Genomic DNA, 26,286 nt, shown 5'->3' with positions numbered 1-26,286 from the left:
CAAGACTAATTGACATACTATACGTTAAGTTACTTTTGGCCTGCTAATTGCATTTTTTTGACCATAGGCTTTTTGCTGAAAATTTGGAAATAACAACTGGAGTGTGTGGAAGTGGGGGGTAATGCTACCATACTGCAGAGCAGAAAACTGGCAACTATTAGGAACCTTGATCTTAAAAGTTCCTCACCTCTTTCTGCAAAAGGAACATCTCACTGGCCAACTTTCCTCATTAGGCTTCTCCTCCCTTCCCTCCTTCAGCCATGAAGTTGGCAACCCTTCTCTTCTTTTCTTATCTCCAGACCTCCTCAACTCCTCTCTCCAGGGCTACACCCAGAAACTCAAAATATCTTCCTCCTTGAACAAAACAATGCACTGCTTTCTTTATCTTGGAGTCAGGTTCATTCTGGCCATGTCTTAAGACAACCAAAATTATCCATCAAATGGATTACATATTTTAAATGCCACATGATATAACTGTGTTAATAAGACTTTAACACTTACGTCACAGGGTCTGTTCTTTCTGGAGGTGGTGCAATATTCATAAACATAGATGGCTTAATAATTTTCTGAAGAGGTTTTAACTGAGGAAAATAATAAGTATATATTAACACTGTTTAGTTACAATTCCAGTTCTTCCTAATACTACTATCCCCCAGGACTTAAATGATATATATAAAGAGGAAAGGAATTAAGAGAGGAAGAAAGAATTAACATTGAGCACTAAGTATCTGCCAATAATTTTGCATCTTTATTATTATTTAATCATCCCAAGAATCCTATGAGGTAGATAACTATGCCTATTTTACAGATAATACTGAAGATCAGTAAGTGTTCAAGGGTCACCCAACGGGCATGAGAGCCAACATTTGAATGCAACTTTATCTCCTCCAGTGCAAGTCCTCTTTATACATTATCATGATAGGTAAGTAGGGGACTATGTTATTGAAAAGTTCATGGACATAAAATCAAATAGAACTTTTATTAAATTTCCCACTCTTTTCCTTACAATGCCTTTGTTCCTAGTTTTTAGTAGAGTCCACCTACATAAAACAATACAGTATTTGCCCAGTCTTATTTGAAAAGGATCTATCTCCCTAAGAATGGGACTGTTACATGTTATATCCAGATACAACACCTATCTCTGAACTTGGTACTCATAAACTTTGTCACAAAAAGGACTAAGCCTTTTGTGACACAGTTTAGGACTGATTAGGGATCCCTATAAGGCCTAATTTATGATAAGAAAATAGGCAAAATGCAAAGAAAGAAAAATCAAAGCAGAAAGGGGAAAATGAAAAAAAGCTTGTGTCTAGTGGCTTTCATCAATATATTACTTACCTGTGATTCAAAATGTATTTAAAAACATTATGATTACCACAGGCAAAATTTAAAAATACATTTTACAGGGATTTCCCTGTTAACACACAGCAGTAGACTTATTTAATAAGACTGATGTACCGACTCTCAATTCCTAATTAAAAGCAGCCAAGAATATGAAACAGCAAAAACTGAAAATTAAAGATTATATGTAAAGTATACGGGTCATTTCTCCTATATAACTGCAGTACTAATGGGACTGAGTTTATAAATGCCCCAAAGCTGTGACAGTACCCAGGGATATCAAGATTTCTTTCAAACTTGGTAAGAATATATGTTGGTACAATTTTTCTAGAACAATTCCTTGAAAAGGCCATTACTGACAATGATTTCCATTCTAGGAATCCGGCCTGAGGACATAATGAAAGAAAAGGATATAGGTTAATGTACAAAAATTTTCTCTGCGACATGGATATATGTAGTAAATTTAAAGGGGCAGGCTAAACCTAGGAAGATACCTTCTTTGGGCATATTACTCTCTTGATGAATCAAGAAGGGTTGATGTTGAAATGATCATGGGGAGAAGGGATTATATGTGATTAAAGTACAAAATATCTGAATAACATCAATGACTCTATTTTAATGATTATTTTTAGATATAAAAATCCACATTCATTTTTTGAATACTTAATTTTGTTTTCAATTACGTAAGTGTATGTGTACACACACACAAACGTATTATAATAAAGACATTTGAATAAAATCTCATTATTTAAAAATGTATAAACAAACAATGGTAAAGTTTCATTTTTCTTTAGGCTAGAGAAAAATGGTGTTCTTTTAAAAATATTTTAAAGATTTTATCAAACTGGAAAGGATAGACGCTCGGGAGGATGATTTAACTGAAGAGCTGCAGTAGAATTATTTTTAAAAGAGGGGAACTAACCTGATGTGAAAATCCATAACCAAAGTTTCCATAGGAGAACATAAATTCCACTTCCGCCCTGCAGATAAACTAAACATGTGCCAAATTTAATTTATTGTTTGATCAGAAAGATATTTTAATGGAGAGGTGATAACAAGTGATATTTTTACCTCACAAATTTATAAGTTAGAAAAACCAAAGCATGAATCTCTTGATTTTAAAAAAAAAATTTATACAACTCCTATAGAAGAATCTATGGCATTCCTGAAATGTTAAAAACCTTATGTTAAAGTTAAGGAATATTACATGATTAAAATATGAAAAATATCCATTTATAATTGTTAATAGAATTATACAGAGATATATATATACATATGTATATATGTATTCATATCCATGTATATAATATTTTTAAGTATTTATTCACACTTTTCCCATCTCTACTTCCACTTTCAGATAAAATTTTGATTTAGACAAGTGATTTCATCTCTCTGAACCACAGCTGGCTCATATGTGAAATGAAGGAGGGTGTCAGAGGTTATGCCCTCAAATATCCATCATTCTGTTTTTTATGTTTCCTATCCCCGATCTGGCTATTGGCAGCAGAAGCCTCTCTGAGTAGATGATCAATTAATCAAGATAATAATTTTTAAGTACTTAAAAAGGAATTCAGGTAAGAACTGTAAACAACTCTTTAGAAACTCCTTAAGGAGGAAAATAATATTTCCTCAATTCAGTATGTGAGGATCCTAAGGCTATGCAAAGAAGTAGCCAGAGGCGTTTTCCTCTCTTACCCAATGATTTCTAATTTTTGTGTTCACCATTTAGCACCATTTAGCAGTAAGATAGTAGCATTTTAAAAAACGGTGGAGATGAAGATTGTGAGCAAATATTATACGTTCTATTTAATATATTTCTATTAGTTCAAACAGTGACTGGTAGGGTAACAAAAGAATAAAAACAATATCAGAATAAAGTTACATGAAATGTTAAGTGTGTGCACAAAGCTTTGGAAGTTTCAGTAAAGTTCTTACTGTGTTTTTCTTCAACATTCGGAGTTCTTCAGTAAAGCACCCTTTCTAGAAAAAGTAACAAACAATAAAATTCTTAAATATAGAATCACTGATATAGTCCCTTGTATATTATCTAAATCATTTCATAAATTTAAAAAAATCAGGTAATGATGTTTAATGCACATATAAACTTAATAGCTAAAATACCAAAATAATGAATGTTTGGAAGAAAATAAAAATTCCAGGTTGTACCAGAAATAAATGTGAATATTTACATTTATGTTTTAAAGAAAAATGTTCCTGCTGCTTATACTTCAAGGAACTGCCAGGCCTGCACTCCTTTTGAGGGGTTAAACATGAATCTACATGATAGGCTGACTCATGACAGAACTGAGTGCTTCTCTCATCTCTTGGGGACTGTTGGGATCTTTTTAACCAGGAAAACATTAGGTATCCTTGGTCACCATCTCTGATCATCTCTGCTGTGCTATGAGTCCTCCCATCTAATCCAACATTCAATGGTTCTCTTTCTTCCCAGCATTTTCCACTGTGGCTCATGGAACCCCCATTCCACGGTTGACAAGCAACCTTCCATCTTTAACTGCTCCACTAAACATTTCCAGCTTTCCTTTAGCTCAGACTTGCCTCATCACTAAGGATGCCGCTTCCATTATAGACTCCTCAAGTGAAGGCCCACATATCTCAAGGTTAGGTGGTGGGGTAGCATCCTCCATACTCTCTTCTATTGCTTCCAGATCTTATTATACAGATGAAAAGTTTTCCTCTTTTAAGGCTCACGCTCTCTGGAATGTCTTTCAGACATTCTGGTCACTAATTCTCATTTAGTGAAAACTTTGGCACCTGGTCTACATGTCCTCTGTACCGCCAAAACATAGCAATCCACAAGAACCTATTTAACACCTGTCCTCTCAGTTCCTGGTGAGGCATTATAATGAGGAAAATAACAGGTGGTGGTACAATGACAGACATCACACAAAATTAGCATATCATATATATTCTTCATATAAAGTCACAAGATTTCTCAGAAAATTCATAAGTAATTGAAATTGATTTCCTTAATGATCCTGTCAACATGCTCTTTATAGCTTCTAGCTTTTTAAAGCTTCCCTTTTCCCAAAGTGGGGAGTGGAGAAACATCTTACTCTTCCAAGACTGCCTTTTTCTTCTCTTCTCTCTTAAAAATGGTGTCTCTGCTTTTGATGGAAAACTCAACCTACTGATTCATCTCCCTCATATATAAGTAAACTTTTAGTCATACTTTTAACTACTGTAAATGTCTTTGAGTTATTTCTGAAGGTCCCACTGAGATCTACCCAATTGAGTCTTCATTGGAGCCAATTAAATGTTCATCCTGAATGTGCATCTAACTCATCCAAATCCACTGAGTTTTAGGCTTGCCTTCACCCAGCTCCACTGATGAGTTTCAATGTGTGACAATGAGCTACTTGGTTCCCTGTCCTGAATTTGATTCTGCTCCGTCCAAAGCAAGTTACATGGCTAAACGCAGTAGTCGGGGTGGGGAGCACTGTAGACTACTCAAAGGTATAGATACCGGGAGGCATGATTCTTTAGGGGGCATTACTCTAACAATCTTCCACACCTTTGAATTTTCTATCACCTTTCTCTAATAATTACAGTAGCTATCAATCTTTCTAATTGTTGAATTTATCACCTAGTCTTAGGCTCATCTGGTATGGATCATATAGCCAAACCAATGAACACAAATGGTACTGCAATTCATTTCAAAATTAATATTACATTCCCTTCTATAATCAATACAGAAATATTAAAAACTCCAATATACTTTTATGCCTTAATTGGACCCCAGACCTTAACAATTAGCTGATGTTTCTGGTTTCTCCCAGAGCCTCAAAGAAACCCAAAATGTATCAGGGATAGGAAGGAACAAGGGATTAATGATACAAGTACAGACCAATTACTTTTTTCTTTTTTTGGCTGCATTGGGTCTTCGTTGCTGCACGTGGGCTTTCCCTAGTTGCAGTGAGTGGGGGCTACTCTTAGTTGCGGTGCGTGGGCTTCTCATTGCGGTGGCTTCTCTTGTTGCGGAGCACAGGCTCTAGGCGCACGGGCTTCAGTAGTTGTGGCACGCAGACTCAGTAGTTGTGGAGCATGGGTTTAGCTGCTCTGTGGCATGTGGGATCTTCCCGGACCAGGGCTCTAACCCGTGTCCCCTGCATTGGCATGTGGATTCTTAACCACTGCGCTACCAGGGAAGCCCCAATTACTTTTTTTTTATAAAGTTATGCAAAACCTATTATGTGATTTATTTAATTCAATTCAGCATCTTTGTCCTCCAAAATCAGGCCAATTATATTCAGAAAGCAATTGATACCAATTGGTAATCATAAACAATGCACGTGTACTTTCCAAGTATACAAGTGAGATAATTGTTGTACAATCAGATGGCCCTCCCATGCTTCCAAACATGATCTGTAGTTTGGATCTTATCATCAGGTCTTTCCAACTCAACCAAGCACTAGATTTTACCAATCTGCATGAGGATTTCTACCATGGCTAGTAGTTCTATAATCAAGTGGTCTATAGTCTATCCCTGCATGTGACCCAAATAGCAAATGATACAGCTCAAGCTTTAGAGACCAAAGAGATAAGCATAAATTTGTTGACTAGCATCATAAATTGTAAAAGGCCTTTTAATTTATGAAGGTAGTCAAAGGGTACAAACTTCTACTTACAAGATAAATAAGCACTAGAGATGTCGTGTACAACATGATAAAAACAATGAACACCATGGCATGTTATACATGAAAGTTATTAAGGGAGTAAATCCTAAGCATTCTGCTCATCATAAAAAATTTTTTTCTCTATTTCTTTGGTGTTCTGTCTAGAGGAGATGATGGATAGTCATTAACCTTACTGCGGTAATCATTTCATCAGGTGTGTAAGCCAAATCATTATGCTGACACCTTAAACTTGTATAGTGCTGCATGTAAATTACATCTCAATAAAACCAGGAGAAAGAAAAGGCCCTCCTAAAAAGATGTTCAACATTACTAGCTGTTAGGGAACTGCAAATTAATACCACAGTAACACCACACAGCCATCAGAATGGCTAAAATAAAGAACAGTGACACTACCAAAGGCTGACGAGGGTGCTGAGAAACTGGATCACTCATACATTTCTGCTGGGAATGTACAACGGCACAGCCACTACGGAAAACAGTTTGGCAGCTTCTTTAAAAACGGTACACACAAACTACCTTATAACCCAGAAACTTATCTGAGAAGCGAACACCATATTCACGCAAAGACCTGTGACTATAGTAACTTATTCATAACCACCAAAAACTGGAAACAACCCAGATGTCCTCCAATGGGCGAATATTTAAACAAATTGTGGTACATTCACACCACGAAGTACTACTCAACAACAGAAAGGAATGAACTATAGATACATGCAGTAACCTGTATGATTCTCCAGAGAATCATGCTAACTGAAAACACGCCAATCCTAAAAGGTTACATTGAGAAAATTACAGAAATGAAGAACAGACTGGTGGTAACCAATTGTTAAGGAAGGGTAAGGGCAGGAAGGAAGTGGGTGTAGCTATAAAAGGGCAACATCAGGGATCCTTGTATAGATGGAAACGTTCTGTAGTTTGGTTGTGATACTTACCATAGTTTTGAAAGATGTTACCATCAGGGGGAAAATGAGTACATAGGATCATGCTGTATTATTTCTTTCAGCTGCATGTGAATCTATAATTATCTCAAAATAAAAGTTTAAAAAAGGTCACTTGGCTATTTAAGGTGGGCCAAACTCATCCATGGGACTTATTCTCCCATTAGGCCTAGTTTGAATAGGGCTGGATACAAACTAAATGCAAAACATTTGTCTCACAGTCCTTATCTTCCTCTATTGTCTGATGTCCAGATGCTTAAATATTATTATAGAACTATCAGCCCAAGCCAACATCAAGCCAATAAAAGTGCATTAAAAAAAAAAAAAGACTGAAGTCCTCATGGTAAACTTTGTACTTCTGGGATCTGCGTTTTGACCAAAAGGGGGTAACTGAGAAATTCTAATAAGGAAAATGATGTGATATTTAATTAAGGTAGAAGTGCCTGTAGAAGAATTCTGACAGATAATACACAGAGGCAGCATACCACAGCTAAAATCATAAGGCTTTGGGGGGAAATCCATAAATAACCAAAATTTCTTTCTCTGATAACTCTGATCAATAAATAACATGGTCTCTTTACCTACGATGTAGCAATTCATCATAGAGACTCATAGAGGGCAATTCATCATAATGTAGAGACTTTCTGCAGATACGCACTGGAAGATATGTTCAAAAAAATTCACTGCAGCAATGTGCACAATAGTAAAAAACTGAAAACAATCAAAATATCCATTAAAAAATTATAGATAGGGCTTCCCTGGTGGCGCAGTGGTTGAGAGTCCGCCTGCCGATGCAGGGGACTCGGGTTCATGCCCCCGTCCGGGAGGATCCCACATGCCGCGGAGCGGCTCGGCCCGTGAGCCATGGCCGCTGAGCCTGCGCGTCCGGAGCCTGTGCTCTGCAATGGGAGGGGCCGCAACAGTGAGAGAGGCCCGTGTGCAGCAAAAAAAAAAAAAAAAAAAAAAATTATAGATAAATAAACTGGGGAACACTCTCACATGGAACGTATACAGCAGTGAAAAAATGAGTACTAGCTAATGAAATTAAGTGTATTAATCTTAGAAACATAATATGTTTAGCAACACAAAAGATACAATCATTTTGTAACTTACATTAAGTAGTAAAGCTATGAAAAGAGCAAGAGAATATTAAATACAAAGTTCAGAAGAATCATTATCTTTTCTTGGAGGAAAGGGCAGGAGGCAGTAGACAGCGAGAGAGAAGGAACCACAGAATCTGTGTATAAACTCTGCCTAAAACTTTGGCTGACTCCTAAATGACACATGCACAGGGCAGACTGCAAGCAGCCCAGCTAAAGATAAAAGAACCCATGTGAAACTGGTGCTCACAATTAAGAGAGTTTGTGGTTTGGGTCTTGTTTAGAAACATCTCAGAAAACAAAATGAAACAAACAAACAAGCATGCTTAGTCTTTTAGGTTGTTAGGTTGTATCACTGCCCTTCCAGAAAATACATTTTTAAAAACACAGAGAACAAACGTATGGATACCAAGGGGAAAACGGGTGGGGGATGGGATGCGTTGGGAGATTGGGACTGACATACATACACTATTGATACTATGTATAAAGTAGATAACTGGTGAGAGCCTACTGTATAGCACAGGGAACTCTACTCAGTGCTCTGTGGTGACCTAAATGGAAGGGAAGTACAAAAAAGAAGGGATATATGTATACGTATTGCTGATTCACTTTGCTGTACAGTAGAAACTAACACAATATTGTAAGGCAATTATACTGCAACAAAAATAAAAAAAAACATTATGCTGTTACAAACTAACTTTTTTTTTGAGCCAGAGGAAGGTATTGTTTACTAAGCACATGAGTTTACTAAGCACATAACACAGATAATAAGCAAAAGGAGTCCATCAGGTACAGATAAATCTTAACAACAAACACCAACTGGACAATGTGATACCAAGGTGAAAAAAATTTTGATACATACCTGAATTACTTCATAAAGATGTACCTGAACACTCCCTAATAAAAGAAGATATTTTGTACTGTCATGTTGCATTAGTTCCAAATAAATATTATTCTTGTCATCATCTTGACGTCGAGGAACCTTGATACAAAATACATATGAAAAGAAGCATTAAATTTTCAGTCTGAGTTTCAGACATAATTTCTGAACAAATACATCCATAAAATACACTTTTTGAAACACCCATTTTTTTGGAAACACCCATTTTTTGGAAACACCCATTGCCTATACACTCTCTTCTTAACTCTATTCAAAAGTTTAGCCTAAATACTCTACTGAAACTACATTATCAAAGGTAGTCCAGTAACCAATATCCAACCCAAATAATCTAGGTAATCCAAACATTTAATACCAAAAGACATCCAACATCCTTTTCTGTCTTTTTTCTTTTACTTTTTGATAAAGTATATCATTGTCTCAGCTTGAAACTCTCTTCCAACCTTGAGCTTTGTAACACAATACCATTATTATAAGACCTTTAAAGTTCATATACTCTTTTGCTAATTTGAAATAGATCTCATGCCTCCCCACCCTAATATTCTAGGTGCCCTTAAAAACATTTTTTAATTGAGATATTATTGACATATCACACTGTATTACTTTTAGCTGTACAACATAATGATTTGATATTTGTATAAATTATAAAATGATTATCACTGTAAGTTTAGGTAATATCCATCATCACACAGTTACAATTATTTTCTTGTGATGAGAACTTTTAAGATCTACTCTCTTAGCAACTTTCAAATATATAATACATTATTGTTAACTACAGTCACCTTGCTGTACATTAGATCTCAAGGACTTATTTATCTATTTATCTTATAACTGGAAGTTTGCACATTTTGACCACCTTCATCCATTTCACCCACCCCCAAACCCCACCTCTGGCAACCACCAATCTATTTGTTCTCTTTAACTATGAGTTCATTTTTTTTTTTTTTTTTTTTTTTTTTTTCTTTACGCGGGCCTCTCACTGTTGTGGCCTCTCCCGTTGCAGAGCACAGGCTCTGGACGCGCAGGCTCAGCGGCCATGGCTCACGGGCCCAGCCGCTCCGCGGCATGTGGGATCTTCCCGGACCGGGGAACGAACCCGTGTCCCCTGCATCGGCAGGCGGACTCTCAACCACTGCGCCACCAGGGAAGCCCTATGAGTTCATTTTTTTTTTTCCTTCTTTTTTTTTTGGCTGCACCACACGGCTTGCAGGATCTTAGTTCCCTGACCAGGGATTGAACCCGTGTCCTCAGCAGTGAAAGCACGGAGTCCTAACCCCTGGACCGCCAGGGAATTTCCTTATTTTATTTTTTTAGATTGTCCATATAAATGATCATACCATATTTTTCTTTCTCTGACTTATTTCACTTAGCATAATGCCCAAATCCAACCACGTTGTTGCAAATGGCAGGGTTTTTTCTTTTTTATGGCTGAGTAAGATTTCATTGTGTGTATATACCACATTTTTCTAATCCATTCACTGTGGATGGACACTTAGGTTGTTTCCACGTCTTGGCTATTGTAAGTGCTGCGATGAACATGAGGGTGCAGATACCTTTTTGAGACCATGATTTCATTTTCTTTGGATAAATACCCAGAGGAGGAATTGCTAGATCATCTGGTAGTTCTAGTTTTAATTTTTTGAGGAACCTCCATATTTATTTCCACAGTGGCTGCAACAATTTACATTCCTACCAGCAATGCACACGTGTTCCCTCTTCTCCACATCCTCACCAACATTTTAACAGGTGTGGGGTGATAGCTCACTGTGGTTTTGATTTGCATTTCTCTGATTATTACTGATGTTGGGTACCTTTTCATGGACCTGTTAGCCATTTGTATGCTTTCTTTGGAAGAATGTCTATTCAGATCCTCTACCCATGTTTTAATTGGATTGTTTGGGGTTTTTTTTCTACTGAGTTGTAGTACTTTATATATTTTGGACATTAACCTCTTATCAGATATATGATTTGCAAATATTTTACTGCAGTCTGTAGGTTACATTTTCATTTTGTTGATCGCTTCCTCAGCCGTACAAAAGCTTTTTAGTTTAATGTAGTCCCACTTGTTTATTTTTGCTTTTGTTGCCTTTGCTTTTGGGGTCAAATCCAAGAAAAATCATTGCTAAGCCCAATGTCAAGGAATTACCTCCTATGTTTTCTTCAAGAAATTTTATGGTTTCAGGTCTTATGTTCAACTTTTTAATCTATTTTGAGTTTCTTTTTATGTATGGTATAAGATAGTGGTCCAGTTTCATTCTTTTGCCTGTGGCTGTCCAGTTTCCCCAACACCATTTACTGAAGAAACTGCCCTTTCCCCATTGTATATTCTTGGCTCCTTTATCATAAATTAATTGACCATATATATGTGGGTTTATTTGGGGGCTCTCTATTCTGTTCCTTTGAGCTACGTGTCTCTCTTTAAGCCAATAGCATATTGATTACTATAGTTTTGTAATATAGTTTGAAATCAGGAAGTGTGATGCCTCTAGCTTTAATCTTTCTCAAGATTGCCTTGGTTATTTGGGGTCTTTTGTGGTTACAACAAAATTTAGGATTGTTTTCCTATTTCTGTAAAAAGTGCCATTGGAATTTTGATAGAGATTGCATTGCTTTAGATAGTATGAACATTTTAACAGCATTAATTCTTTCAATCCATAAGCATGGAATACCTATCCATTTGTGTCTTCTTCAAATTCTTTTATCAATGTCATAGTTTTCAGTGTACAGGTCTTTCACCCCCTTGATTAAATTTTCCCCAGGTATTTTATTCTTTTTGATGCAATTGTAAATGAGACTTAATTTTTCTTTCTAACAATTTGTTATTAGTGTATAGAAATGCAACTGGTTTTGTATATTGATTTTGTATCCTGCAATTTTACTGAATTTATTAGTTCTAACAGGCTTTTTTGTGTGTGTGGAGTCTAGATTTTTCTATATATAAGATGATGTCATCTACAAATAGAGACAGTTTTTCTTCTTCCTTTCTAATCTGGATGCCTTTCACTTTTCCTTCCTAGCTGCTCCAGCTAAGACTTCCATTATCATGTTGAATAAAGTGGCAAGAGTGGGCAGCCTTGTTTTGTTCCTAATCTTAGAGGAAAAGCTTTCAGTTTTTCACCATTGAGTATAATATTACCTGTGGGTTTTTCATATATGGCCTTCATTATGTTGAGGTACATTCCCTTTTTACCCACTTTTTTGAGAGTTTTTGTCATGAATGGATGTTGAATTTTGACTGCATCTATTGAGATGATCATGTAATTTTTATCTTTTTTATTAATGTGGTGTATAATATAGACTGATTTGGAGATGTTGAACTACCCCTGCATCCCTGGAGAAAATCCTACTTAATCATATTAATGTAACATGCATGATGCTTTTAATGTATTGCTGAATTTGGTCTGCGAATCATTTGTTGAGGATTTTTGCATCCATGTTCATCAGGGATATTAGCCTGGAATTTTCTTGTAGTGTCCTTGTCTGGTTTTGATATCACAGTAATGCTGGCTTTGTAACATGAGTTTGGATGTGCTCCCTTCTCTTTTATTTTTTGGAAGAATTTGAGAAAGACTGCTATTAATTCTTCTTTAAATATTTGGTATGCCTTAGAAGCAAACATGAGTATTCCTTAGAAGTGCTACTTTCACCCTAGACCTCAAAAAAGGTCCACAAATAATTTTCCAAGGAAAATGAGCATACCAAATGCATACCAATGTTTCCTTCATTGATGAGCATACCAATGTTTCCTTCATTGATCACTTTCACCAATGATCTGTCCATTGGTGAAAGTGGGGTGTTAAAGTCCCCTACAATTATAGTCCCCTACTATTATTGTGTTACTGTTGATTTCCCCTTTTATGGCTGTTAGCACTTGCCTTATGTATTGAGGTACTCTTATGTTGGGTGCATAAATGTTTACAATGGTTATATCTTCTTCTTGGATTGATCCCTTGATCATCACATAGAGTCTTTCTTTGTCTCTTGTAATAGTCTTTATTTTAAAGTCTATTTTGTCTGATATGAGAATTGCTACTCCAGCTTTCTTTTGATTTCCATTTGCATGGAATATCTTTTTCCATCCCTTCACTTTCAGTCTGTATGTGTCGCTAGGTCTGAAGTGGGTCTCTTGTAGGCAGCATATATATGGGTCTTATTTTTGTATCCATTCAGCCAGTCTATGTCTTTTGGTGGGAGCTTTTAATCCGTTTACACTTAAGGTAATTATCGATATGTATGCTCCTATTACCATTTTCTTAATTGTTTTGGGTTTGTTATTGTAGGTCATTTCCTCCTCCTGTGTTTCCTGCCTAGAGCAGTTCCTTTAGCATTTGTTGTAAAGCTGGTTTCGTGGTGCTGAATTCTCTTAGCTTTTGCTTGTCTGTAAAGGTTTTAATTTCTCCATCAAATCTGATGGAGGTCCTTGTTGGGTAGAGTAATCTTGGTTGTAGGTTTTTCCCTTTCATCACTTTAAAAATGTCCTGCCACACCTTTCTGGCTTACAGAGTTTCTGCTGAGAAATCAGCTGTTAACCTTATGGGGATTCCCTTGTATGTTATTTGTTGCTTTTTCCTTGCTGCTTTTAATATTTTTTCTTTGTATTTAATTTTTGATAGTTTGATTAATATGTGTCCTGGCATGTTTCTCCTTGGATTTATCCTGTATGGGACTCTCTGTGCTTCCTGGACTTGATTGACTATTTCCTTTCCCATATTAGGGAAGTTTTCAACTATAATCTCTTCAAGTATTTTCTCAGACCCTTTCTTTTTCTCTTCTTCTGAGAACCCTATAATTCGAATGTTTGTGTGTTTAATGTTGTCCCAGAAGTCTCTGAGACTGTCCTCAATTCTTTTCATTCTTTTTTCTTTATTCTGCTCTGCGGTAGTTATATATATTTCCACTATTTTATCTTCCAGGTCACTTATATGTTCTTCTGCCTCAGTTATTCTGCTATTGATTCCTTCTAGAGAATTTTTCATTTCATTTATTGTATTCATCAATGTTTGTTTGCTCTTTAGTTCTTCTAGGTCCTTTTTAAACATTTCTTGTATTTTCTCCATTCTATTTCCAAGATTTTGGATCATCTTTACTATCAATACTCTGAATTCTTTTTCAGGTAGACTGCCTATGTCCTCTTCATTTATTTAGTCTGGTGGGTTTTTACCTTGCTCCTTCATCTGTTGTGTGTTTCTCTGTCTTCTCATTTTGCTTAACTTACTGCATTTGGGATCCCCTTTTCACAGGCTGCAGTTCGTAGTTCCCATTGTTTTTGGCATCTGCTCCCAGTGGGTAAGGTTGGTTCAGTGGGTTGTGTAGGCTTCCTGGTGGAGGGGACTAGTGCCTGTGTTCTGGTGGATGAGGCTGGATCTTGTCTTTCTGGTGGGCAGAACCATGTCTGGTGGTGTGCTTTGGGGTGTCTGTGAACTTATGATTTTAGGCAGCCTCTCTGCCAATGGGTGGTGTTGTGTTCTTGTCTTGCTAGTTGTTTGGTATGGGGTGTCCAGCACTGTAGCTTGCTAGTTGTTGAGTGGAGCTGGGTATTAGTGTGGAGATGTAGATCTCTGGCAGAGCTTTCGCCATTTGATATTACGTGGGGGTGGGAGGTCTCTGGTGGTCCAATGTTCTGGACTCAGCTCTCCCACTTCAGAGGCTCAGGCCTGACACCTGGCCAGAGCACCAAGACCCTGTCAGCCACACAGCTCAGAAGAAAAGGGAGAAAAAAATAGAAAGAAAGAAAAAAGAAAAATAAATAAACAAAAAGTTATTAAAATAAAAAAATTAAAAAGTAATAAAAAATTGAAAGAAATAAAAAGAGCAACCAAACCAATAAACAAATCCATCAATGACAACAAGTGCTAAAAACTATACTAAAAAAAAAAAAAAAGGGAAAGACAGAACCCTAGGACAAATGGTAAAAGCAAAGGTATACAGACAAGATCACACAAAGAAGTATTCACATACACACTCACAAAAAGAGAAAAAGGAAAAAATATACATCTATATTTTATAAAAAGGAAGAGAGCAACCAAATCAATAAACAAATCTACCAATTATAATAAGCTCTAAATACTAAACTAAGATAAACATAAAACCAGAAACAAATTAGATGCAGAAAGCAAACCCCCAGTCTATAGTTGCTCCCAAAGTCCACCGCCTCAATTTGGGGATGATTCATTTTCTATTCAGGTATTCCACAGATTCAGGGTACATCAAGTTGATTCCGGAGATTTAATCCGCTGCTCCTGAGGCTGCTGGGAGAAATTGCCCTTTCTCTTCTTTGTTTGCACAGCTCCTGGGGTTCAGCTTTGGATTTTGCCCCACCTCTGTGTGTAGGTCGCCTGAGGGAGTCTGTTCTTTGCCCAGACGGGACAGGCTTAAAGTAGCAGCTGATTAGGGGGCACTGGTTCACTCAGGCTCAGGGGAGGGAGAGGTACGGAATGCGGGACGAGGCTGCAGCGGCAGAGGCCAGTGTGACATTGCAACAGCGTGAGGCACGCTGTGTGTTCTCCTGGGGAAGTTGTCCCTGGATCACAGGACCCTGGCAGTGGTGGGCTGCACAGGCTCCTGGGAGGGGAGGTGTGGATAGTGACCTGTGCTTGCACACAGGCTTCTTGGTGGCTGCAGCAGCAGCCTGAGCATTTCATGCCCGTCTCCGGTGTCTGTACTGAGAGCCACAGCTCATGCCTGTCTCTGGAGCTCATTTAGGCCGTGCTCTGAATCCCCTCTCCTTGCACACCCTGAAACAATGGTCTCTTGCCTCTTAGGCAGTTCCAGACGTTTTCCTGGACTCCCTCCTTGCTAGCTGTGGCGCACTAGCCCCCGTCAGGCTGTGTTCACGCAGCCAACCCCAGTCCTCTCCCTGGGATCTGACCTCCAAAGAAGCCAGAGCCTCAGGTCCCAGCCCCCACCTGTCCCACCCTGGAGGGTGAGCAGACAAGCCTCTCAGGCTGGTGAGTGCCGCTCAGCACTGATCCTCTGTGCAGGAATCTTTCTGCTTTGCCCTCTGCATCCCTGTTGCTGAGCTCTCCTCCGTGGCTCCAACACCTCCCGCTGCCACCCCCCGTCTCCACCAGTTAAAGGGCTTCCTAGTGTGTGGAAGCTTTTCCTCCTTCACAGCTCCCTCCCAGAGGTGCAGGTCCCATCCCTATTCTTTTTTTTTTTTTTTTTCCGTCCCTATTCTTTTGTATCTATTTTTTCTTTTTTCTTTTGCCCTACCCAGGTACGTGGGGAGTTTCTTGCCTTTGGGGAAGTCGGAGGTCTTCTGCCAGCACTCAGTAGGTGTTCTGTATGAGTTGTTCCACATGTAGATGCATTTTTGATGTATTTGTGGGGAGGAAGGTGATCTCCATGTCTTACTCCTCTGCCATCTTGAAGGTCCCTCCCTTGCTGCTTTTAATATTTTTTCTTTGAATTTAATTTTTGTTAGTTTGATTAATATGTGTCTTGGTGTGTTTCTCCTGGGGTTGAACCTGTATGGGACTCTCTGTGCTTCCTGGACTTCAGTGACTATTTCCTTTCTCGTCTTAGGGAAGTTTTCCACTATAATCTCTTCAAATGATTTCTCAACCCTTTCTTTTTCTCTTCTTCTGTGACCACTATAATTCGAATGTTGGTGCATCTACTGTTGTCCCAGAGCTCTCTGAGATTGTCTTCAATTCTTTTCATTCTTTTTTCTGTATTCTGCTTCTTGGCTGTTATTTCCACCATTCTGTCTTCCAGCTCACTTATTCGTTCTTCTACCTAAGTTATTCTGTTATTGATTCCTTCTAGTGTATTTTTCATTTCAGTTATTGTGTTGTTCATCTCTGTTTGTTTGTTCTTTATTTCTTCTAGATCTTTGTTAAAAACTTCTTGTATTTTCTCAATCTGTGCCTCCATTCTATTTCTGAGATTCTGGATCATCTTTACTATCATTACTTTGAATTCTTTTTCAAGTAGACTGACTATTTCTTCTTCATTTATTTGGTCTTCTAGGTCTTTATCTTGCTCTTTCATCTGTGACATATTATTTTGCTGTCTTTTTTTTTTTTTTTTTTTGGCTGCATTGGGTCCTCATTGCTGTGCGTGGGCCTTCTCTAGTTGCGGTGAGTGGGGGCTACTCCTTGTTAGGGTGCGCAGGCTTCTCATTGCAGTGGCTTCTCTTGTTGCAGAACACGGGCTCTAGGCGCATGGCCTTTAGCAGCTGTGGCGTGCGGGCTCAGCAGTTGTGGTTTGCGGGCTCCAGAGCACAGGCTCAGTAGTTGTAGCACACAGGCTCAGTTGCTCTATGGCTTGTGGAATCTTCTCAAACCAGGGCCTGAACCCACGTCCCCTGCATTGGCAGGTGGACTCCCAACCACTGCACCAGCAGGGAAGCCCCTTTTTTCTTTTTTGATGAGTGGGATTGTGTTCCTGTCTTACTGGTTGTTTGACCTGAGGCTTCCAACACTGGAGTTTGTAGGCTGTTGGGTAGACCTGGGTCTTTGTTCTGAGATGAGGACCTCCAGGAGACCTCACTCCGATGAATAGTCCCTGAGGTCTCAGGTTCTCTGTTAGTCCAGTGGTTTGGACTTGGTGATCCCACTGCAGGAGCTTCGGCCTGACCCCCAGCTTGTGAACCAAGATATTGCAAGCCACATGGAGCAGCATAAAAAAAAAGGGGGGGGGGAGGGGGAGAACAATAACATAGTAAAAAATAAAATTAGACTAGATAACTAACAGATGTTAGAAAGAATATAAACATAAAAATATAGATGAAACAACAACCAGAAGGTAAAACAGAACCACAATAGTAAAAAAGAGGAGGAGAAAAAAAAAAAGCTGGAAAAGGCTTTGGCTGTGGAGGGCGGGGCCTAAGCAGGGGTGGGGTTTGGGTGATGGGTGGGGCCTATGCTTAGGACCTGCAGGGCTGGAAAAGAATCTTGGGGGTGTGGGCGTGGGGCTTAGGCTCAAAGGAACAGAAGGGACCCAGGCGTGCCTCCCGCCTCTGGTCTCAGAGGGCAGGGGAACCCATCTGGGAGCCCAGCAGGCTTCTTGGGCTGAAGTGGGCGGGGCAAATGCCTTCTGCTCCTCTCCTGCTACTCTGGTCCTGGAAGACCCCTCCTGCTTGCCTCTCCTGCTCTCCCCCAACCTCCCTCCTACGCCCCCAGGACCCACACGGCCTGAAGGGGGCCTCTGAGGGCATAGGACCTAGCCAAAGAGCTGAGCAGATTTCTCTGGCAGACTGGGCAGGGGATACACTGGGCGTGCTCCCCCCGATCCAAGCCCCTCAGGGTCCCTCCTTGTGTGGGAACCCCTCCCCTCTCTCAGCCACCCTCAGGGGTGCCTGTCCTGTCCAGCTTCCACTTTTCCCCCACCTCAGTCCCCCCATGTCCTATCAGTTCGCTTGGGGGTTCCTCTCATCTCCTTGGGTGTCAAGGTCCCCCACAGCATCCTGCAGGTGCCCTAGTCGTGGGGAGATGCAAACTCCGCATCTTCCCACACTGCCATCTTGATCTGGGACAACATTAAATGCACCAAGATTCACATTATAGAGGTCCCAAAAGGAGAAGACAGAGAGAAACCACCTGAGAAAATATTTGAAGAGATAATAGCTAAGAAATTGCCTAACATGGGAAAGGAAACAGTCACCCATGTCCAGGAAGCACAGAGATTCCCAGGTAGGATAAACCCAAGGAGAAACACGCTGAGACACAAAGAATAAATTGACAAAAATTAAAGACAAAAAAAAAAAATTAAAAGCAACAAAGGAAAAGCAACAGGTAACATGCAAGGGGATTCCCATAAGGTTATCAGCTGATTTCTCAGGAGAAACTCTCAGGCTAGAAGGGAGTGGCACGATATATTTAAAGTGATGGGGGGGACCTTGAAGATGGCGGAAGAGTAAGACGCGGAGATCGCCTTCCTCCCCACGGATACACCAGAAATACATCCACACGTGGAACAACTCCTACAGAACTCCTACTGAAGGCTGGCAGAAGACCTCAGACCTCCCAAAAGGCAAGAAACTCCCCACGTAACTGGGTAGGGCAAAAGAAAAAACAGAGACAAAAGAATAAGGACGGCACCTGCACCAGTGGGAGGGAGCTGTGAAGGAGGAAAAGTTTCCACACACTAGGAAGCCCCTCCGCGGGCGGAGACTGCGGGAGGCAGAGGGGGGAGTTTCGGGACCGCGGAGTAGTGCACAGCGACGGGTGCGGAGGGCAAAGCGGGGAGATTCCTGCACAGACGATCGGTGCCGACCAGCACTCACCAACCCGAGAGGCTTGCTGCTCACCCACCGGGGCGGGCGGGGCTGCGAGCTGAGGCTCGGGTTTTGGTTTTGGACGGAGCTCAGGGAGAGGACTGGGGTTGGCGGCTTGAACATAGCCTGAAGGGGTTAGTGCACCACGACTAGCCGGGAGGGAGTTCGGGGAAAAGCCTGCACCGGCCGAAGAGGCAAGAGACTTTTTCTTCCCTCTTTGTTTCCTGGTGCGCGAGGAGAGGGGTTTAAGAGCGCTGCTTAAAGGAACTCCAGAGACGGGCGCGAGCCGCGGCTAAAAGCGCGAACCCCAGAGACGGGCGCGAGCCGCGGCTGAGGGCGCGAGCCCCCGAGACGGGCGCGAGCCGCGGCTGAAAGCGCAAACCCCAGAGACGGGCGCGAGCCGCGGCTACAACCGCGGACCCCAGAGACGGGCGGGAGACGCTAAGGCTGCTGCTGCCGCCACCAAGGGGCCTGTGTGCGAGCACAGGTCACTCTCCACACCCCTCTTCCGCGGAGCCTGTGCGGCCTCAGGCTGGTGCAACGTCACGCCGGCCTCTGCCGCAACGTCACGCTGCCTCTGCCGCCGCAGGCCGGCCCCGCACGCAGTGCCCCTCCTTCCCCCATCCCCCAACCCCCGGCCTGAGTGAGCCGGAGGCCCCGAATCGGCGGCTCCTTTAACCCCGTCCTGTCTGAGCGAAAAAACAGACGCCCTCCAGCGACCTACACGCAAGAGGCAGGGCCAAATCCAAAGCTGAGCTCCTGTGAGCTGTGAGAACAAAGAAGAGAAAGGGAAATCTCTCCCAGCAGCCACAGAAGCAGCGGATTAAAGCTCCACAATCAACTTGATATACCCTGCATCTGTGGAATACCTGAATAGACAAGGAATGATCCCAAATTGAAGAGGTGGAATTTAGGAGCGAGATCTATGATTTTTTTCCCTTTTCCTCTTTTTGTGAATGTGTACGTGTATGCTTCTGTGTGACATCTAGTCTGTATACTCTAGCTTCCACCATTTGTCCTAGGGCTATATCCGTCCATGACTTTTTTTTAAAAATTCTTTTTCTTAATAATTAAGTTTAATTGTAATAACTTTATTATACTTTACCTTCGTTCTTTCTTTCTTTCCTTCCTTCCCTCCCTCCTTTAGACAACGAATCACCCCAAATTGAGGAGGTGGTCTCAGGGAGCAGGATTTATGATTTTTCCCCCTTTACCTCTTTTTGTGAAGGTGTATGTGTATGCTTCTGTGTAAGATTTTCTCTGTATAGCTTTGCTTCCAACATTTGTCCTAAGGTTCTATCCGTCCCTTTTTTTTTTTTCTAAATATTTTTTAATTCAATAACTATATTATACTTTATTTTATTTTTACTGTATCATCTTTCTTTCTGTCTTTTTTTCCTTCTTTCCCTCCTTCCTTCCTTCCTCCCTCCCTCCCTCCCTCCTTTCTTTCCTTCTTTGCTTCTTTCTTCCTTCCTTCCTTTCCTCCTTTCCCTCTTTCTTTACTCATACTTCTACTAATTCTCCCTACTTTTTCTCCCTTTTATTCTGAGCTGTGTGGATGAAAGGCTCTTGGTGCTCCAGCCAGGAGTCAGGGCTCTGCCTCTGAGGTAGGAGAGCCAACTTCAGGACACTGGTCAACAAGAGACCTCCCAGCTCCACATAATATTAAACGGTGGAAATATCCCAGAGACCTCCATCTTAACACCAGCACCCAGCTTCACTCAACGACCAGCAAGCCATAGTGCTGGACAACCTATGCCAAACAACTAGCAAAACAGGAACACAACCCCACCCATTAGCAGAGAGGCTGCCTAAAATCATAATAAGGCCACAGACACCCCAAAACACACCACCAGACGTGAACCTGCCCACTAGAGAGACAAGATCCAGCCTCATCCAGCACAACACAGGCACTAGTCCCCTCCACCAGGAAGCCTACACAACCCACTGAAACAACCTTAGCCACTGGAGACAGACATCAAAAACAACGGGAACTACGAACCTGCAGCCTGCAAAAAGGAGACCCCAAACACAGTAAGATAAGCAAAATGAGAAGACAGAAAAACACACAGCAGATGAAGGAGCAAGATAAAAACCCACCAGACCTAACAAATGAAGAGGAAATAGGCAATCTACCTGAAAAAGAATTCAGAATAATGATAGTAAGGATGATCCGAAATCTTGGAAGTAGAATGGACAAAATGCAAGAAACAGTTAACAAGGACCTACAAGAACTAAAGATGAAACAAGCAACGATGAACAATGCAATAAATGAAATTAAAATCACTCTAGATAGGATCAATAGCAGAATAACTGAGGCAGAAGAACGGATAAGTGACCTGGAAGATAAAGTAGTGGAAATAACTACTGCAGAGCAGAATAAAGAAAAAAGAATGAAAAGAACTGAGGACAGTCTCAGAGACCTCTGGGACAACATGAAACGCACCAACATTCGAATTATAGGGGTTCCAGAAGAAGAAGAAAGAAAGAAAGGGACTGAGAAAATATTTGAAGAGATTATAGTTGAAAACTTCCCTAATATGGGAAAGGAAATAGTTAATCAAGTCCAGGAAGCACAGAGGGTCCCATACAGGATAAATACAAGGAGAAACACGCCAAGACACATATTAATCAAACTGTCAAAAATTAAATACAAAGAAAGCATATTAAAAGCAGCAAGGGAAAAACAACAAATAACACACAAGGGAATCCCCATAAGGTTAACAGCTGATCTCTCAGCAGAAACCCTACAAGCCAGAAGGGAGTGGCAGGACATACTGAAAGTGATGAAGGAGAATAGCCTGAAACCAAGACTACTCTACCCAGCAAGGATCTCATTCACATTTGATGGAGAAATTAAAACCTTTACAGACAAGCAAAAGCTGAGAGAGTTCAGCACCACCAAACCAGCTTTACAACAAATGCTAAAGGAACTTCTCTAGACACGAAACACAAGAGAAGGAAATGACCTATAGTAGCGAACCCAAAGCAATATATAAAATGGAAATAGGAACATACATATCAATAATTACCTTAAATGTAAATGGACTAAATGCTCCCACCAAAAGACACAGATTGGCTGAATGGATACAAAAACAAGACCCTTATATATGCTGTCTACAAGAGACCCACTTCAGACCTAGAGACACATACAGACTGAAAGTAAGGGGATGGAAAAAGATATTCCATGCAAATGGAAACCAAAAGAAAGCTGGAGTAGCAATTCTCATATCAGACAAAATAGACTTTAAAATAAGGACTATTAAAAGGGACAAAGAAGGACACTACATAATGATCAAGGGATCGATCCAAGAAGAAGATATAACAATTGTAAATATTTATGCACCCAACATAGGAGCACCTCAATACATAAGGCAAATACTAACAACCATAAAAGGGGAGATCAACAGTAACACATTCATAGTAGGGGACTTTAACACCCCACTTTCACCCATGGACAGATCATCCAAAATGAAAATAAATAAGGAAACACAAGCTTTAAATGATACATTAAACAAGATGGACTTAATTGATATTTATAGGACACTCCATCCAAAAACAACAGAATACACATTTTTCTCAAGTGCTCATGGAACATTCTCCAGGATAGATCATATCTTGGGTCACAAATCAAGCCTTGGTAAATTTAAGAAAACTGAAATTGTATCAAGTATCTTTTCCGACCACAACGCCATGAGACTAGATATCAATTACAGGAAAAGATCTGTAAAAAATACAAACACATGGAGGCTAAACAATACACTACTTAATAATGAAGTGATCACTGAAGAAATCAAAGAGGAAATAAAAAAATACCTAGAAACAAATGACAATGGAGACACAACGACCCAAAACCTATGGGATGCAGCAAAAGCAGTTCTAAGGGGGAAGTTTATAGCAATACAAGCCCACCTTAAGAAGCAGGAAACATCTCGAATAAACAACCTAACCTTGCACCTCAAGCAATTAGAGAAAGAAGAACAAAAAAACCCCAAAGCTAGCAGAAGGAAAGAAATCATAAAAATCAGATCAGAAATAAATGAAAAAGAAATGAAGGAAACAATAGCAAAGATCAATAAAACTAAAAGCTGGTTCTTTGAGAAGATAAACAAAATAGATAAACCACTAGCCAGACTCATCAAGAAAAAAAGGGAGAAGACTCAAATCAATAGAATTAGAAATGAAAAAGGAGAAGTAACAACTGACACTGCAGAAATAAAAAAAATCATGAGAGATTACTACAAGCAACTCTATGCCAATAAAATGGACAATCTGGAAGAAATGGACAAATTCTTAGAAATGCACAACCTGCCAAGACTGAATCAGGAAGAAATAGAAAATATGAACAGACCAATCACAAGCACTGAAATTGAAACTGTGATTAAAAACCTTCCAACAGGGCTTCCCTGGTGGCGCAGTGGTTGAGAGTCCGCCTGCCGATGCAGGGGACACGGGTTCGTGCCCCGGTCTGGGAGGATCCCACATGCCGCGGAGCGGCTGGGCCCGTGAGCCATGGCCGCTGAGCCTGCGCGTCCGGAGCCTGTCCTCCGCAACGGGAGAGGCCACAACAGTGAGAGGCCCGCGTAACGCATAAAAAAAAAAAAAAAAAAAAAAAAAAAAAAAAAAAAAAAAACCTTCCAACAAACAAAAGCCCAGGACCAGATGGCTTCACAGGTGAATTCTATCAAACGTTTAGAGAAGAGCTAACACCTATCCTTCTCAAACTCTTCCAAAATATAGCAGAGGGAGGAACACTCCCAAATTCCTTCTACGAAGCCACCATCACCTTGATACCAAAACCAGACAAGGATGTCACAAAGAAAGAAAACTACAGGCCAATATCACTGATGAACATAGATGCAAAAATCCTCAACAAAATACTAGCAAACAGAATCCAACAGCACATTAAAAGGATCATACACCATGATCAAGTGGGGTTTATTCCAGGAATGCAAGGATTCTTCAATATACGCAAATCTATCAATGTGATAAACCATATTAACAAATTGAAGGAGAAAAACCATATGATCATCTCAATAGATGCAGAGAAAGCTTTCGACAAAATTCAACACCCATTTATGATAAAAACCCTCCAGAAAGTAGGTATAGAGGGAACTTTCCTAAACATAATAAAAGCCATATATGACAAGCCCACAGCAAACATCATCCTCAATGGTGAAAAACTGAAAGCATTTCCACTAAGATCAGGAACAAGACAAGGTTGCCCACTCTCACCACTCTTATTCAACATAATTTTGGAAGTTTTAGCCACAGCAATCAGAGAAGAAAAGGAAATAAAAGGAATCCAAATCGGAAAAGAAGAAGTAAAGCTGTCACTGTTTGCAGATGACATGATACTATACATAGAGAATCCTAAAGATGCTACCAGAAAACTACTAGAGCTAATCAATGAATTTGGTAAAGTAGCAGGATACAAAATTAATGCACAGAAATCTCTGGCATTCCTATATACTAATGATGAAAAATCTGAAAGTGAAATCAAGAAAACACTCCCATTTACCATTGCAACAAAAAGAATAAAATATCTAGGAATAAACCTACCTAAGGATACGAAAGACCTGTATGCAGAAAATTATAAGACACTGATGAAAGAAATTAAAGATGATACAAATAGATGGAGAGATATACCATGTTCTTGGATGGGAAGAATCAACATTGTGAAAATGACTCTACTACCCAAAGCAATCTACAGATTCAATGCAATCCCTATCAAACTACCACTGGCATTTTTCACAGAACTAGAACAAAAAATTTCGCAATTTGTATGGAAACACAAAAGACCCCGAATAGCCAAAGCAATCTTTAGAACGAAAAAAGGAGCTGGAGGAATCAGGCTCCCTGACTTCAGACTATATTACAAAGCAACAGTAATCAAGACAGTATGGTACTGGCACAAAAACAGAAAGATAGATCAGTGGAACAGGATAGAAAGCCCAGAGATAAACCCACACACATATGGACACCTTATCTTTGATAAAGGAGGCAGGAATGTACAGTGGAGAAAGGACAGCCTCTTCAATAAATGGTGCTGGGAAAACTGGACAGGTACATGTAAAAGTATGAGATTAGATCACTCCCTAACACCATACACAAAAATAAGCTCAAAATGGATTAAAGACCTAAATGTAAGGCCAGAAACTATCAAACTCTTAGAAGAAAACATAGGAAGAACACTCTATGACATAAATCACAGCAAGATCCTTTCTGACCCACCTCCTAGAGTAATGGAAATAAAAACAAAAATAAACAAATGGGACCTAATGAAACTTCAAAGCTTTTGCACAGCAAAGGAAACCATAACCAAGACCAAAAGACAACCCTCAGAATGGGAGAAAACATTTGCAAATGAAGCAACTGACAAAGGATTAATCTCCAAAATTTACAAGCAGCTCATGCAGCTCAATAACAAAAAAACAAACAACCCCATCCAAAAATGGGCAGAAGACCTAAATAGACATTTCTCCAAAGAAGATATACAGACTGCCAACAAACACATGAAAGAATGCTCAACATCATTAATCATTAGAGAAATGCAAATCAAAACTACAATGAGATATCATCTCACACCAGTCAGAATGGCCATCATCAAAAAATCTAGAAACAATAAATGCTGGAGAGGGTGTGGAGAAAAGGGGACACTCTTGCACTGCTGGTGGGAATGTGAATTGGTTCAGCCACTGTGGAGAACAGTATGGAGGTTCCTTAAAAAACTACAAATAGAATTACCATATGACCCAGCAATCCCACTACTTGGAATATACCCTGAGAAAACCAAAATTCAAAGAGAGTCATGTACCAAAATGTTCATTGCAGCTCTATTTACAATAGCCAGGACATGGAAACAACCTAAGCGCCCATCATCGGATGAATGGATAAAGAAGATGTGGCACATATACACAATGGAATATTACTCAGCCTTAAAAAGAAATGAAATTGAGCTATTTGTAATGAGATGGATAGACCTAGAATGTGTCATACAGAGTGAAGTAAGTCAGAAAGAAAAAGACAAATACCGTATGCTAACACATATATATGGAATTTAAGGGGAAAAAATGTCATTTAGAACCTAGGGGTAAGATAGGAATAAAGACGCAGACCTACTGGAGAACGG

At 40.0% G+C, this 26,286-nt stretch overlaps 1 protein-coding gene across 1 annotated transcript in view; it reads right to left on the bottom strand.

The window, feature by feature from the left end:
- LOC116756959 (C2 calcium-dependent domain-containing protein 6-like) overlaps nt 1-26,286 on the bottom strand; it is a 91,021-nt gene that overhangs the window by 27,928 nt on the left and 36,807 nt on the right. Inside the window, exons 5-8 of the mRNA XM_032638157.1 lie at nt 8,900-9,019; nt 3,277-3,321; nt 2,264-2,332; nt 502-581 (exon numbers count right to left, since the gene is read on the bottom strand). Coding sequence (XP_032494048.1) covers nt 502-581; nt 2,264-2,332; nt 3,277-3,321; nt 8,900-9,019 — 314 coding nt within the window. The remainder of the gene's footprint in view (nt 1-501; nt 582-2,263; nt 2,333-3,276; nt 3,322-8,899; nt 9,020-26,286) is intronic.

Source organism: Phocoena sinus, chromosome 7 (genome assembly GCF_008692025.1).
Source record: "Phocoena sinus isolate mPhoSin1 chromosome 7, mPhoSin1.pri, whole genome shotgun sequence".
In the NCBI taxonomy this organism is placed as follows: Eukaryota; Metazoa; Chordata; class Mammalia; order Artiodactyla; family Phocoenidae; genus Phocoena; species Phocoena sinus.
The sequence above is the reverse complement of the archived record's forward strand: the minus strand, read 5'-3'. Positions and strand labels throughout refer to the sequence as shown.